General features: G+C 37.4%; 1 protein-coding gene across 8 annotated transcripts in view; it reads right to left on the bottom strand.

Annotated features, from left to right (window-relative positions):
- Nucleotides 1-17,123, bottom strand: part of RARS2 (arginyl-tRNA synthetase 2, mitochondrial) — an 81,223-nt gene that overhangs the window by 43,124 nt on the left and 20,976 nt on the right. For 7 of the 8 annotated variants that reach the window (XM_053222481.1, XM_027057286.2, XM_053222479.1 and 4 more), the window contains exons 3-5: nucleotides 12,606-12,708; nucleotides 10,943-11,026; nucleotides 4,032-4,129 (exon numbers count right to left, since the gene is read on the bottom strand). In XM_053222481.1, coding sequence (XP_053078456.1) covers nucleotides 4,032-4,129; nucleotides 10,943-11,026; nucleotides 12,606-12,708 — 285 coding nt within the window. Of the gene's footprint in view, nucleotides 1-4,031; nucleotides 4,130-10,942; nucleotides 11,027-12,605; nucleotides 12,709-14,719; nucleotides 14,806-17,123 lie in introns of all 8 variants that reach the window. The other variant, XM_027057288.2, reaches the window with a different exon arrangement.

Genomic DNA, 17,123 nt, shown 5'->3' with positions numbered 1-17,123 from the left:
AAATTATATGCTGAAATGTTAAACTGTATTATATTGTGCATGATTATATTCCAATAAAGCTGATTTTAAAAAATGACAACAGAATAGTATGAAACAATAAAAATAATAAACCAGCCCTGGATATACTTCAAATATTAAAGGAATACAAGACATTATTTAGTGAAAAAAGTAAGCAGCAGAACAATGTGTAAAAACAGACTATCTCTAGGTGGGTAAACAGGAAACTAGTATTGATGAATGCCCATAAGGCAAGAACTAAGAAATGGGAATGGGGAAGAAAATTCCTTTTCACCGAATATTCTTTTATAATCTTTGAATTTGATCAAGCTAGTTATTTATATTATCTTTTTTTTTTTTTAAGTTTTCGCAGAGTTTTTGTATTGTTTTCTCTAGGACTGGAAGAACTGCAACTGCCTAGGTTTTCAGCCTTGACAAAATGTCCCTTTTGAACCATCAATATGCTATTCTTTGGTACGATTTTCCTACTCAGAACAAATACAATGAAACGGAAAGTACAAATTCGAGTCCCTTGGCAACAAAAGTAGCCCTGAACGACTTATAATTTGGATACCTTACTGAATCTTGTAAAAAAAAAAAAAAATTATGTAATTTCCTCAATCTTTAAGAAAAGACAAATATTATTGCTCTTAATTTCCAGATAAGAAACCAGGAAAATAAACTGTCCTATCCAAGACTGTCGAGTCAGTTACTAATAGACACAACTGGTAACCCAATCTCTCAGATTCTCAATTTCCTAGAGGTCCTCAATCTGTTTTGTGAGAACACTTCACACTGGGGAATAGCAGGGGATGGGGAAGACTGAGCTGAGAAAGAAGAGGAAAGTACACCACTGCTGACTGTTCCTGAAAGTTTGATCTGTACAAAATAGGAAAGGCTGACTTTGCAGAGAGGAGGGAGGCAATAGCAGTTAGCTTCAAGTCTTATACCACCTACTCAGCTAGAGCTCATATATGATGGACAGTCCTCTACTCTGGCATTTTATCACGATACTCCTACATCTGACAAAATATATGAGAATCAATACTGTATGTCAGGGAGGCAGTAAAGGTAAAGTATACAGGCTTCAGAGTCAGAGTTAGTCTATGGCCCTGAGCAAGTTACTTAACCAATTATTACCATCAACACCTCAACTTAGAGGGCAAGTTTCTTGAACACTTATCTCTTGTTTTTTGGGGGTAAAGTTACCCTATTTAAGATACTATATATTTAAAAAGCTCTGTTCTCTCACCTCTCTCATTTTCAGAAGAAATTCAAGAACGATGTTTCCTATCAACTTTGACCCTGTCCCCCACTTGTTTGTCTCTACTTTGAAACAACAATGGTAAGCATCATAGCATATGGAAAACTTCTAAGGGAAAGAGCAGCTATGGACAAAGCAATGCCAGATGGAATATAACAGAGAGCAAAGATGGCTGCTGGGACATGGACTCTGCCTTCATCAGCATTCAAATGCTCATTTAAATTCCAGACTTCCTTATTAAATCCTTTAGAAAAAGCACAAGAGGAGCAAATCCATAAGCAAATAAAAAAGCCTACAAAGAAAAAGCCATACAAATAGTTTACAGAATACAACTCAAATAGAACAGGCTACTTTTAGACATTTCTTATAAGTGTAAACAAAAGAGTATTATTACATGGGAAACAAAAACAGGAGAAAAGCAAGAGAATCAATGAATAAGGAAGACTGAGGTGTTGGTATTTCAAGTCTGGTTGGGAAGAAGGGATGATGAAGGTCAAGTGACAATAAGAAAGAACGTGTTAAAAGTGAATGCTGGTGGCAACTTTTCAAGTTTCAAGAAACTTACAATAGCATTATTTCAAGGATGAATGCATGGTAACAGATACTATACCACTTCTCTACTGATTTTCCTTTACTGCTGGTTAGGTAACAGCAAGAAGTAGAAGAGGAATATGGTACTGAAGTGCCTCCCAGAGGAGGTGAAGTCCTGCATCAATTTAAAGACATGAATGAAAAGAATTAGACAACCACAAGCTTGCCACTCTCGCCATTAAGAAACATAGTTTATTTGTTTTCCCTCCCCCTGATTCGGGGCTGATCTTGTGACTTGCTTTGAAACCAGCAGAATGTGACAGAAATGAGGCTATGCCTGTTTCAAGATGAGATACTTTTACCATCTTGGAGCCCTGAGAACCTTTGTAAAGGAGTCTGGTTAACTCTGCTGAAGAGACACTGTGGAGAGAGAGAGATGACTGGCCAGCCATCCTTCAGGTAAGCTGCCAAACAAGTAAATGGGCCACCTGAATTTTGACCCCCAGTATAGTCTCTAGATGACTAGAGCTACATATGATAACAGACCAAAGAACCACTGAGCTAAGCCATCCCTGATTTCCTGATCTATAGTGTCATAAACATCAAAATGGTTGTTTCAAGACACTAATCAGGAATTGACACACGTTTCCTTAAAGAATCAGATAGTAAATATTTTAGGCCTGCAGGCCACCTGGTCTCTACCTCAACTATTCAATTCAATTCTGCTCAACTGCCATGGCAGTATAAAAGCAGCCACTGTAGACAAAATGTAAATGAAAGTGCAAGCCTGTGCTCCATTAAACTTTATTTATTTTTAATTTTATTAAAAATGCTTAAGTTTATTTATTTTGAGAGAGAGAAAGAGAGCAAGTGGGGGAGTGACAGAGGGAGAGGGAGAGGGAGAGGGAGAGGGAGAGGGAGAGGGAGAGGGAGAGGGAGAGGGAGAGAGAGAGAGAGGTAGAGGGAGAGGGAGAGAGAGAGAGAGAGAGAGAAAGAGAATCCCAAGCAGGCTCTGCACTGTCAGCATGGAGTCTGATGCAGGGCTTGAACTCATAAACAGTGAGATAGGACCTGAGCCGGAATCAAGAGTCCGGACGCTTTACCGACTGAGCCACCCAGGTGCCCTCCTATATTGAATTTTAGCATAGCCTGTTACACAAGAAAAGATAACAGAAATGGAAGGCAACTTTCTTTGAGGGATGGCCTTAGTGTAGTTCCTCTCTGGTGTGAAGATGACCTCATCTAGTCCATCTCCTCTCTGAGATGCAACAAATGTTTAAACTCAACCTTAAATATGATTGGGGTTCACTGCAAGTGTTAAGATTTATTCATAATATGTGTCTACTCCACAGGAGCAGGAGTTTACTCAGCAACCAATCCTTACCATAAACACGTTTACTGAATTTTAGAGAATGTGCCTTTTTTAAGAACACAAATGAGTGGCATAGACAGTACAAATGTGGAATCCATAAAACCTACTCTCACCGTGGGTTATGCAGGTGCTAATTATAACTAAGTTTTTATAATAAATTATAATAGTCAGGAAACCTAAAATATTCTTTAATTTTTAAAGATCCTCTACAGAAATATACACTTAAGAAAACAAAAGGCTATAGTATAGCAAGTTCTAATTTTCCAAGTAGGAAAACAGTTCATCAAGACTCTTCAGCTTTTAGGAAGGCACACACAGCATCTCTAATCATTTCCATGAGCTGTCAACTGGTCAAGCTGCACTCTGAAAGTGTTCCCTTTTCTGTTCTGGCTACCTACAAATAGTTCAAATATTAGATGGCTGTACTGACAGCATATCAGAAAGTTATTAAGAGGATTATTTAGAGGCATATTAAAATTTCAACCTATTTTTCCGACAATTTTAAAAATATACATTACAAATACTACAAGGCTTTGCTCTCCAGTAATCACATTACTTTAAAATTCTTAATGTGGCAGTAACCATTACCTTTAAGAGTTTACTAAAATGGAAAAAACCAGTTCTTCCAAAAAAAAGTAACTATTAAATAATTTAAAAAAAAAAACCACCATAATCACTAGACTTTTTATTGGAGTCCAAAATTTTTATTCATGGTACAGTAATCAATTCACTGTACTATTAAGAAAACAAATCTCACTGGTTTTCTATTTTTCTTGTGTAATTTCCTGAAGCCCAAAATGATAATGGTAAACCACATAACTGCCCAGCCACTGTGATAACCAACACTTAAGATGAGTTGGCACGCACCTGAATTCAACCACGATCTTCTTCTGGGGAAGACCAGAGAATAGCTCACTGTTTAACCCATATTTTGAGCCATCTTTGATTACTTGTTGTAGTACTGTCTGAAAAGTAAAAGGTAGGAGATTTAATGACAGAAAAAAACTGCAAATTTTAAAAATTACTTAATTACTTTGTTTACTGGTAATGAAGTAAACATTGCTTATTTGCTCATTCTAATTTACGGAACTGAGCATTTTACAGCATTGTCAGCCCCTCCTCCAGTTGCAAATGCCAGTCAGAACAGTAATGATAAGAATTAACATCTATGGGGGCTCTGTGCCCTTTTATACATCACATCTATCTATTCTTACATGAACCAATGATATAGATATCTTACAGATAAAGAAACTGAAGTTTAGAGAGGTTAAGTAACTGCCAAAAGTCCCACAGCAGATAATAACAGATAGTAACAGCAAAACCAGGAGCATCTAATATTTACTTAATGCATACTATGTGCATACACTGTTCTAAGCATTTTCTACGCATTAACTCATTTAATCCTTACAACAACCGTAAGAGAGAAGTATTATTTTTATAAATAAGGAAAGAGAAGCACAGAGAACCTTCCCAAGGTCATACTGCTATTAAGTCATGTAGCAAAACCTTTTTCACTCCAGAGCTAATGTATTAACTACTGCATGCTGCTGCTACTCTTGTAATACTAACGATCACATGAACAGTAGAAAACACAAAACTGTAATTCAAATGCCTACTGGCTACATAAGTAAAAAACAAGGAAATCTCACAGAAACAACCAAAACATATTCCATTTTTAGAAATGAACACAGAAAGATTATACAGTTCACAAAATTCACACTTCCTTTTTTGCTAATGGCGTGAGGCATTTATTTATGCGTTCATTTTTTAGTCTAGGGGTTTGAACTTACTATGATAGGCTTCTCTTTACTCTTACATTGGTTTTGCTTCATGAACTGTATTCTGAGTCCTAAATATGTAGTTTATGATGTGAAGAATTTTACTATCATTAAGAGTTGGTTAAAATGGTCACTTAATGGAAAAGGCAAAGAAAGTAGCAGGAGGCAGCAAAACAATACTTTTAAGAAGCATCTACAAACTGCTAGGTTTAAGTCCAGATGCTTTTACGCTATCCTTAGCCTCACAAAATCATAAAATGGGCAACATTTCCCATTTAGTAGATGAAAAACTAAGGTTCAGAAACAGTATGTATTTGCACAAGGACAGAGAGAAAATAGTATTCCTTTCACTCACAAAATATAGGACACAGAGAGTAAGGATGAATATACAGAGACATTAAGGAGAATAGTGTGTGTCATACACTAGGGGCCCATTATATGTTAATTACTCTAAGACTATGGCTGCCAAAACTGCAAGTGGGGGAGGTAAATACTAGTGAGGGGAGGAATTCATAGTCAGATTATTCTAAAGTTAACATCTACCCATTCATTACACTTTCCATCCCTCTATGTATAATGGATGGCAGACTCCACAAAAGGCAATCACAGTAAGTTAAACTCTCCTTTAACAAATGACCCTCAGTTCATTAACATCTCTGGCACAAACAAAAAAGCAGCTTTAGTAAAGGACTATCTTACCTGCCCCACTTCCAAACCTTCCATTGACAATCTGATCAATGTGCTACCTACAGCTTCCTTCTCGACTATTTTATTCCAAGTGCTCTCAAAATCAAAATTTGAAATGCCAAACCTAATTGAATGCTTAAATTCTCTAATGTATTACCTTTATGAGCACACTTTTTATAAACTAAAAAATTAAACAAGATAAGGCAAAAGTCTAGAGTCCCTTTTGATCATCTGGCCTAACCCACCACCTTCCCCAAGGTGACCACTTTTCAAGCATCACCTTAGCTAATGACTACTCTTCTCCTTGCAACCATCCTCTGTCCTTGGTTGTAACATTACTTTCTACTGACTTTTGCTTTCCAGTTTCCTTTGCAGGCTCCTCTTACACTGCCTGTCCCTCCGCTCCCCAGCCTGTGCTCCTTTCTTGCTTCTAGCTCCCTACTTTATACTTCTCCTAGGTATAAAGTCCTAAGACTTCAACCACTACTTACCTAATAATCAAATCTCTCCTGTGCCACAGACTGGTATGTCCAACTCCAAGAATGGACATCTAAGGCACTTCAAATGGAATATATTCCTCCTCCTTCTGCCTTCTCCACTTCTATGAACTATACCCCCTCACTCAGCTAACCAAGTCAGAGGTGTAGGAGTTCTTAAAGTTTACCCTTTTCCCACAACCTTCATAATCAATCATCTATTAACTACCAAACCTTGTACATGCTATCTCCTAAGTATCATTACAGTTATCCCCTGTGGCCTGGTTTATATCTTCATCATCCGTCAGCTATACCACTACAAAAACAACCAAAACAAAACAGTAATACACAACTACATCCTTATATAACATACATATTTAATTAAGTGTATGTTCTATTTAAATCTTGCAATAATTCCCTAACATTTAAAATATTTTATCAATTTCTGGTTTGACTTTTACTTTATGTGCATATTACCTTTACTTTTTAAAAAATTTTGAGAAACCTGATTTGTTAAAAGGAATGTTATAATATCCATAAAAGTCACAAGTTAGAATTGTTCCTAAAAAAAATTTTTTTTTTATTAAGTAGGCTTCACCCCTAGCATGGAGCTCAACATGGGGCTTGACCTCATAACCCTGAGATCAAGATCTGAGCTGATATCAAGAGTCAGACGCTTAACCATTTGAGCCACCCAGGTGCCCCTAGAAATGTTAGGCTTTTATAATTTTTGCAAGAAGTATATAGTATCAAAATAAACTAACTCTTATTAGTATAATACTGAAAATTATCAAATGTACCACCTGTGATACATATAACACACCATGGAAAATAATGACACAGGAAAAAGCTGAAACTCTTCTGCTGGGCATATGAGGCCCTCCACATTGTATAATTTCCTACCCTCCCCCGTGCCATCCTATGTGCAAACCATATGCTATCACTCCAGTGAGTGACAGTGCCAGACAATACCATGTTCTCGACTGTCTGTACTCTGGCCCAGACTATCTCTTCGGCCTGGAAGGCCTGCCCTTGCATCTCCCAGATACAGTCTCGTTTTTTTGTGTGTTTGTTTTAAGTAATCTTTACACCCAGTGTGGGGCTCAAATCCTTGAGATTAAGAGTTGCATCCTCTACCAAATGAGCCAGCCAGGAGCCCCGGATATAGTTTCATCTTTATCCCAATTCAAGATTGCTTCTTCTCTCAAGACAGTCTTATGTGGCACCTAGGTGGATCAGTCAGGTTAAGTGTCAAATTTCAGCTCAGGTCATGATCTCATGGCTCATGAATTTGAACCTCGCATTGGGTTCTACACTGACAGCTCCAAAGCTCCTGCTTTGGATTCTGCGTCTCCCTCTCCCTCTGCCCCTCCCCCTGCACACACCTGTGTCTCTCTCAAAAATAAACATCAAAAAATTAATAAAAGAAGACAGACTTATGTGTACCTTTCTTTACACTGGACTGCAACTTATACATGCCTCCACTATATTATTCATCACATTATCATACCCACTACACATTACACCGTAACACTATTTTTTTATGCTTTTCTTTTAGATCATAAACTCTTTGAGGGCAGGACCCTCAGGACCTCGCAAATAATAAGCAGAAAGTTTATTAAACTAGTGGGAACTCAAAGTTTTTAACTACAGAATGTCAGTGAGCTAGTAAAGTTTCATGATATTCCAATAGATGAATAAACTAGAGGCCCATCTATTCATCAATGGGTACATTAAAATGTCAAATGTTAAAATGTAAGATGCTCTTAGAATGATTTCTAAGGAAGCTACTACTATTTGTCTAGTTAATTCTTTGGTCAATAGTTGGAAAGTGCTTAATCATTCCTCCCATGTGTTCAGCCTATTGATACTACACGTGATTTGAATGCATCTACTGCCTTTTGGCATAAGCTCAATTAGTAAAATAATAAGCAGAATTAGAGCCACTTAATTAGTATCTCTTTTTCTGTCTTTTTTTCTTAAGTTTTAGTAGAGCATGCAAAATTGAATTTGGCAAATAAAAAATACATGTGTACATGTGAACCAAAAATGATGTTATCCATTGTGTACTTTTAAGGCACACCTAAAAAACAAGACTTTGTTTGCCTTTTTCCTATTTAGTTAAACTCATATTTTCTTTTTTTCTCCCCCTAAACTATTATTCTAAATTACTCTTCATAAATTACGCTTGAAAGTCATATGTAAGCTACTGACAGATGGAAGCTTGGTACCAAAGTGACAGCTCTTCACAACGTATGTATTGGTCAAATCATCTTATAGCTTTGAAAAATTTATCATCTAGTCCCCATGATTTGGTACTTCCTACTGCCTTGAATTTCACATTTTAGTCTCCTCCCTTTGAGGATGATTTATATGAAGACATTATATTGCCACTGTTAGTGATCCAAACGTAAGCTAACATTTAATCATTCCTGGTGCTGCCAGTGTTAATAATTCAATTGTACTGCATGAACAGATAGGTTTTTATGCAAGGCTAAGCTTGTACATGTGTAAGCAATGACAAATTCGTAATTCTCTGCTTGAGAAGTAAGTTTTGGACACAGGTCATTGGCTACATGTCAATCTTGATAACATTAATATGCAAAAAAATGTATTAATAATGGTCCCAAAGGGTTGAATTTTTTTCTTGATGTGATCTGAAAAATTCATTACATATGCAAATGACTATTGTTTAAGGCCTGAAAATAATGGAGCCAGATGTAGAAGAAATTAGGCTTTGAACAAACAAGAAATATCATTAAAAAAAAACTGTAATGTAACACAGGCACATTCAGTACCCCTTTTTCTTACTAGTTTAGGAAGTATGGTTACTGTAACACCAAGCAGGGCAACTGTAAGCAGTCTGCTTGTTCCTTTAACAAAAATCACTCTACGATCCAGATCCTCAAGGCTATAATGTTGGGAGGATTTCCAGGTGAAAAAGCTGGATCTCAAAGCCCTGGATATTATCCTTCTGTTGTCAACTGAGAAGGATTTGGGAATAAGCAAGCTAGCGTGCATCCTTAAATCACAGAAAAACTAATAGCTTATTCATTATAATATAATAAAGTATGGAAATTCATGGCCATTGAAATGTTAAATTATTAATATATGCCTTGCCTGATATATAAACCATATCTCTTTCAGTTAAGCTGGTTGCAAAGGCAAACTCCATCTAACAGCACAGTTTCCCATCTGAGGGAAAACAAAAGAAGTAAGATAACTGCTGCCTATGAAGCAGCCTGAAGTCTGATGGGCACTTTGGTGAACTGCACTGTTTCCATAAAAAGTGAGACTGATGGGGCACCTGGGTAGCTCAGTTGGTTAAGCATCTGACTTCGGCCCAGGTCATGATTTTGTGGTTCATGAGTTCAAGTCCCACATCAGGCTTGGCTGTCAGCACAGAGCCTGCTTCAGATCCTCTGTCCCCCTCTCTTTCTCTCTCGCTCTCTCTGCCCCTCCTCCGCTTGCTCTATCAAAAAATAAATAAAATAAATTTTAAAAAATTGAGACTGCAACTGGAAGAAAGAGTTACTTATTTAGAAATGGTAAATTAGACTCAATGGTTACTAAATTGACATGAAATGTTATCAAGAGACCAACAGATTGTAGACACATTTTAACAAGCTCAAATTTTCTCCTGTCCTTGTGAATGATTTTGGTTAACTAATTTACCTTGAAGTAGGAGTGAAAAAAAGATAAAAGAAAAAAGTTCAAAGATCTAGAGACAAGCATGAAACACTAACTCTCCTTCAGAAGGATTACAGGGCTGATGGGCAAATGCCAATAAACTATATAACCTTGGTGAGAAATTATACTACTAGAAATTTTGGTTTTATAATTATTTTCAATTCAGGACTGCAGCATTGACTAAGTCTGACCAACTCAATACCAGCGTACATATTTTTTAAAACAACAGACCAAAGCATGCATTATGATAAACTTTAAAGTTAAATTGAGACGAAACTCTACACAAAAGATCTCATACCGTGCCTATCCAGGATTACTTATCCTCCATAAGCATACATGAGACCCAATTCCTTTATGTCATTTCCCCAACTCCTCCAGGCCTACCTGAGTATTCTGATCCTTCTTAGGATTATTGTATCAATCCACCTCGTTTGTTGTTCTTTTGTTTTGTTTTTTAGAGGTGGGGAGGGGCAGAGGGAGAAAGAGAATCCTAAGCAGGCTCCACGCCCAGCGACCCACTTTGAGATCATGACCTGAACCTAAGTCAAGAGTCAGAGCTTAACTGACTGAGCCACCCAGTCACCTCTACTTTTTTGTTTTAGTATTTGTTTTATTAAAAGAATAAGCTGTCTCATGGTTTCTTCTATATAAATCTTATGCGTCCAACAGATTACAGGCTACCAGAGAGCCAAAATCAGCAGTACTTTTCGTGTATTCCATACAGAGTCCGTTAACTCATTCAACAATAGTTATCTCACACATACTGCATGCAAGGCATTTTACTAGGAACTGGGGATCCAATAGTGAGAAAAACAGATGCTATAAGCCCTGATGGAAATTAGAGTTTAAAGGGCAAGAGGCATTAATCAAATAAAAAGAATATAAACGAGCAACTAGGATAACTTCTATAAAGGAGAGCTATCCAGTGCTAGTAGAGCACATATATGAAGAAGACAGAAAGGCCCAACCCAGGAAATACCAAGAGCTGAAGGATAAGCAGGAGTTAACTTGGGGTGGCACTCCAGGGAGGGTTATCAGAATGTGCAAAGTTTTGAGGCAAGAGGAGACGAAGTTTAAGAACTGAAGGAAAATCACATAGCTAAATCAGAGACTAAAGGTGCATAGCTGGAATAGAACCCATTCTTACCTTTGTTAATAGTTCTCTGTTTATTTTGAAATTTACAGTCCCTTGACCAGTGCTGATTTCACTTACCACTGTATCACATTTTAGCTGAAAAGATAAAAATCAAGTAAACTAGGTATGTTATAAAATAGACATATTGAAATTTGTAATTTTTATTTTTAAATTTTTATTTATTTATTTATTTATTTATTTATTTATTTATTTATTTATTTATTTATTTATTTTTAAGTAGGCTTCATGCCCAATGTGGAGCCCAACAAGGGACTTGAACTCACAACCCCCGGAGCTAAGATCAAGAGTTGGACATTCAACAACTGAGTCACCCAAGCACCCTGAGATTTGTAGTTTTAATACTATCAAACTGGAGTCCAAAGGCAGCCAAGTGCATCATATCTCCCAGTCATTGTATCTGGACCTGGGCGTTAGTCAATCTGTTTACTTTTATCACTCTATTTGGGTAAACAACATTTTCTTTTTTTCTGGACTAGACCACTATTCTTTATTCAGAATCTCTTCCTCTTTCCCATTCCCTCACCTCAAATTCTCCCAGCATCACTTTATGCCCACCTTATGTGCCTTGACATGTAGTGAACTCTTTATCTCCCCTACCCTGTGTAGAGATTACTTCAAAAAAAAAAAAATCTAAAAATTTTTCTCTCCTACCTTGCACGAGAGCCACAGAACATGCCATTCTGTCAGGCCCTATGCTGAAGCACTTGTATCAACACATGAAATAGAAATCATTTAAACCTTTTGTCCTCATTGAATATACCTTAGGATTTTAACCTACTAGATTTAAAAGCACCTGATAATACCCATGAACCTTGAGGAGATACCTGTTATCACTGAAGAGGCACTAGTCTTTAGTTTTAAGAACTCACAGTTGATGGGGGAAGAGACTAAGTATTGTAATTAGGACAATTCTACTCCTGGTGTACTTCCTGATAAAAATCTGGGTTGATTTTCTGATTAAATACTTGCTCAGCTACCAAAGCTCTTTGATTATACTCAATCTTTATGCATCTTTTTCTATGATGGTGACTTTCATTGTTTCAATCATTCAGTGTGCCCAGATGCCTCTGTCTCACATGTAATAACTCTATTTAAAAAACCCTGCTTTTGATGGTATTACACTAAAAAGATTTGGTCATTCTCTACAATCCTTTCAACTCCTCTTTTAGATACCAAACCCATCAGAGAAATTAGAAATGAAAGACGTTTATTAAATCATCTAGCCACTTCTTCTCTGCAATCATGATTCTATTTACATCTAATCATTTCTTCTCATATTTTAATGCTCATCTTCTCAGAAAATAATTTTAAAAATTACAACCCACTGCTCTAATTTATCAAGCGTGTTCTCTTAAATTCAGAAGTCCGTCCAGCTTCAATCTGTAAATTTAATTAACACTTCACTCCTCCTGTAAGTAGTTAATCAAAAAATTGAACAATGTCAGCTCAAGAGGAATGCTTTTTAACTAATTTGAAAAATCATCTTAACCTTACTGTACACAGCTAAAATGAATTTAAATTGTATTTTCCAAGTGCTTTGAACAAAAAAAACCTATTAAATCATTATTATGGCTGAAATAGCTTGTAGAGTTTTTTCTTCTTTAAAAAAATAATAAGATTATAACGTCAAAAAAAGATAATAGTGCTAAAGTACCTTCTCTGCCAGTCTCGTGGCTTGAACTTGAACATCTGGTCTTGAATGGTCATTGTTGTTTCCCAATAGAGAATCCACAGAAAGCTGAAAATCAGCTACTTCTCTAAAGACAGAAATTGAAAAAGGAAAAAGCTATTATATCTTAAAAACATTACTAATATAACAACAATAAAAAAGACCAGCCACTATGGGTTCTCCACATTGATACAATTTTATGAAAGGATTATGCTTTCAAAATATAAAGCAAAGAAATCAGAAATATCACCTTATATTTACTTAGAACTTTATCTTCTAAAATTCTTCCTCTTCTATTACCTAATCGTAGTTTTACAATCTGAGATAGGTAGCTCAAAGTGTAATGAAATTTTAATTGATATACAAACATCTACATATTTATCCATGCTGGAACATCTGATATTTAATAAGGAACTAGAGAATGAAACTCTATGGGCAGAATAAGTGGATAAAACTACTGTCTAGTCCATTGTCATCGAGACAAAAGAATGTATTTTAGAGAGGCATAAATGAACTTTGTTATCATTCTTGAAACTCAGGGACATGCCTAAAAAACCCTGTGTGGTATCTGTTTCACATTACATTAAACAACTGGTCAACAAAAACCACTAAGAATTTTCTCAAGCCTGGTTTGTGGGATTGAGCCCCACTTTGGGTTTGCGCTGACAGCATGGAGGCTGCTTGGGATTCTCTCTCCTCTCTCTCTGCCTCTTCCCCCAGTTATGTGTCCGCATGCACATTCTCTCCTAAAATCAACAACAACAACAACAACAACAAAAAGAATTTTCTTGAGCCATTTCTGTGCTGGGCATGGAGCCTGCTTAAGATTCTCTCTTCTTCTCCCTTGGTCCCTCCCCAACTCATATTCTCATTCTCCCCCCTCACCCAAAACCCCAGGAAACAAAAAAACAAAAAAACTAGAAGAGTTTTCTTGAGCCTTAATACATTATCCAGCAACCTAGTACGGATTATACTTACCAACCCAAACTCATCCACTAAACATTTCAGCTATAACTGCAGACCCAAGTTCATCTATTAATCAGTCTCTGTGTGATCTTAAGCACTTTGCTTAACTTCTCTTGTACCCTAGTAAAATGGTGATGATAATGGTACCTATTTCACATTGTGCTGAGAAATTAAGTCCTGAATAAATAATACTAATCTTAGTTCTGATGTTAAATAAAAATGTTAAACAGTCCTGAGTCCTGAGCCCTGAGGACATGACAATTCAATTTCTTAAAGACTAACTTTAATTGGGGAAATTTACATAAGGTTTGAATGTATTTATTCTTACCAAAGGACTTTGATAGTTTACCACATATTTGCACCAATAATGTGGGAAATTGAAGAAATTAGTTTAACAAGATGGGAATAATACATGAACACGCAAAGATTTTTTAAAAGGTTAAATAGAAAGTATTAAGAACAATTACGATATTAAGTGAAATTATACAGATGTGAATATACCAGAGATTAAAATTTTGACATATAGCTAGGATACTTTACATGAGATGTAATAGGACTATATAGGTAGAATCGCTCTCAAACATCCAGGAAACACAAAGAGGTCACGTGATCTTCTATAGTTTAAAAAAATTATGAATAAGAAGCATCTATAATTTTATCTAGACATGAACGATAAAATAATGAAATTTAATTAAAAAATTTTATTATCTTAGAGGGGCCAAGATGGAGGAATAAACTAGAAATTTTATTTTGCATCTCTCCTCCCTGAATTACAGCCAAGATCAACACTAAACCATCCTGCACACCTAGAAAACTGATTTGAGGATTAACACAATAATCTGCACAACCTGAACCACAGAACTTGGCAGGTACGCAGTGCGGAGAGGTGAACTAGGGGAGAGAAGCCGTGGAGGGCCAGGAGCTGTTCTTGCTTGCGGAGAGAGGATGGAGATGTGCAGAGAGTATGGGAAAGCATCTCACCTCCCTACACCCCGAAAACAGCTGGAGAAAAAAGAAAGAGTATGCAAAGGACTGAACAAAAAAAGGGAGAAAGGAGAAAAGAGAGGGTTTAAATTCCATTAAGACTCTATAAACAGGGGGAGTGCAGAGTCTGAAACTCTGCAGCTTGATACCTGGTGGTGGTCTGGTGGGAAGGGCGAATCCCTGGGAGCAGAAAGGTGCAAGGGGTCTTCAGGACACACGGGAAGAGGCGGTTCCCCTGCTAGGAGGATATTTGGGAGAAAGGGTGAGGCCATCCAACAAACAAAGGTCCCAGTGGACCCTGGAGAACAACATTTGCTGGTGCTGGAACAACGACATTACATGGGAAGCCTGGTACCAGATGTGTGCTGTGATCTACCATAACCCCTGAAACACTGCTACTACACGATCATGGGAACTTCTTCTGGGGCAGACTGGCACCCAGCCACAGTCTCTGGGCATCAGCAGCAGCATGGTCCCATGAACACTCCTTGGGGTGGGCGGGCACCACGCCACTGCTCAGTGAGACTCTCCTCCAGAGAGTCATAAAGGGTCAATCTGCAGTCCCTCAGAAGTGAGGGGCTGGCAAACACAGCCGCATCTGAGACAAAACTCAGGAGGGAGGTGCTGGCTGGCAACCTGACGGTTTGGTCACGGACAGTGTAAAAGCAGGGAGTGGATGGAAGCAGGAGACAAAGGAGGAGTGCCTGACTGCTGGTTGGGGAGAACAGAATTCCATTACTAGAGACTGGGTACCTGGGTGACGCCATTTTCACTCCTCCCACACATGAGCATACACACCTACATGTGCCGCAAAAATCCACCCCAGTAGGCTAAACTGTGCCATCTAGTGGAGAATGGAGCCGTTACACTAAGCCCCCCCCCCCCCCCCCCACAACTGGGCCAACCTCGCTCTTAAGGAATACTAGAAGACTCTCTGCTTGCTTAGTTTAGGGACTATAAAATGCTTCATAGTTTGACTTCTAGGGGAAACTGATGTAATTTCAATCATATTTCAGTCTGTTTGCTGGTCTATCATTTCCATTTTTTTCTTTCTTTTAAAAATTTTTTAAAATGTTTTATTTATTTTTGAGACAGAGAGAGACAGAGCATGAGCAGGGGAGGGGCAGAGAGAGAGGGAGACACAGAATCTGAAGCAGGCTCCAGGCTCCGAGCTCTCAGCACAGAACCCGACGCAGGGCTCGAACCCACAAACCACGAGATCATGACCTGAGCCGAAGTCAGATGCCCCACCGACTGAGCCACCCAGACACCCCTCTTTTTTTATTCTTGAATACAGAAAGAGAATATCTATTTTTATTTTCCATTTTTATTAAAAATATTTTTAATTTTTTTCTATTATATTTTTTATTTTTCTTGTAAATTTTCCAAATTCTACTTTACTTCCATCATTTTATTTTGTTTCATTGTATTCATTTTTTTCAAGTTTTCAAACGTTTTCCTTTTTTTCTTTTCTGTTCCTTTTTTCTCTAACATATCAAGCTCCTTTCAACAACCAGACCAAAACACACCTAGGATTTAACATCATTTATTTGATTCTTCTGTGTGTTGTTTCCAATTTTTTAATTTTAATTTTTTTTTTACCTTACTAATTCCTTTATTTCCTTCAAAATGACAAAATGAAGGAATTCACCCTAAAATTCACCCCAATGAAGGAAGAAAGGACAGCCAGGGACTTAATTAACACAGATATAAGCAACATGTCTCAACAAGACTTTAGAATCCCGATAATAAGAATGCTAGCTGGGGTTGAAAACAGATTAGAATCCCTTTCTGCGGAGATAAAAGAAGTAAAAGCTAGTCAGGACGAAATAAAAAATGTTATAACTGAGCCGCAATCTCGAATAGATGTCACAGCGGCAAGGATGGATGAACCAGAGCAGTGAATCAGCGATATAGAGGACAAACTTATGGAGAAGAATGAAGCAGTACAAAAGAGGGAGACTAAGGGAAAACGGCACGATTTAAGAATTAGAGAAATCACGTGACTCATTAAAAAGAAACAACATCAGAATCATAGGCGTCCCAGAAGATGAAGAGAGAGAAAAAGGGGTAGAAGGGTTATGTGAGCAAATCATACCAGAAAGCTTTCCTAACCTGGTGAATGACACAGACATCAAAATCCAGGAAGCACAGAAGACTCCCAATAGATTCAACAAAAACTGACCATCAACAAGACATATCATAGTCAAATTCACAAAATACTCAGGCAAGGGAAAAAAGTCCTTAACCTACAAGGGAAGACAGATCAGGTTTGCAGCAGACCTATCCACAGAAACTTGGCAGACCAGAAAGGAGTGGAAGGATGTATGCAATGTACAGAATCAGAAAAATATGCAGCAAATAATTCTTTATCCAGCAAGGCTGTCATTCAAAATAAGGAGAGATAAAAAGCTTCTCAGACAAACAAAAACCAAAGGAGTTTGTGACCACTAAACCAGCCCTGCATGAAATTTTAAGGGGGACTCTCTGAGGGGGGGAAAAGACGAGGGGAAGAAAAAAAAAGACCAAAAGCAACAAAGACTAGAAAGGACC

This window comes from Acinonyx jubatus, chromosome B2 (assembly GCF_027475565.1).
Source record: "Acinonyx jubatus isolate Ajub_Pintada_27869175 chromosome B2, VMU_Ajub_asm_v1.0, whole genome shotgun sequence".
NCBI lineage: Eukaryota > Metazoa > Chordata > Mammalia > Carnivora > Felidae > Acinonyx > Acinonyx jubatus.
This window is presented reverse-complemented; position numbering and strand designations above follow the sequence as displayed.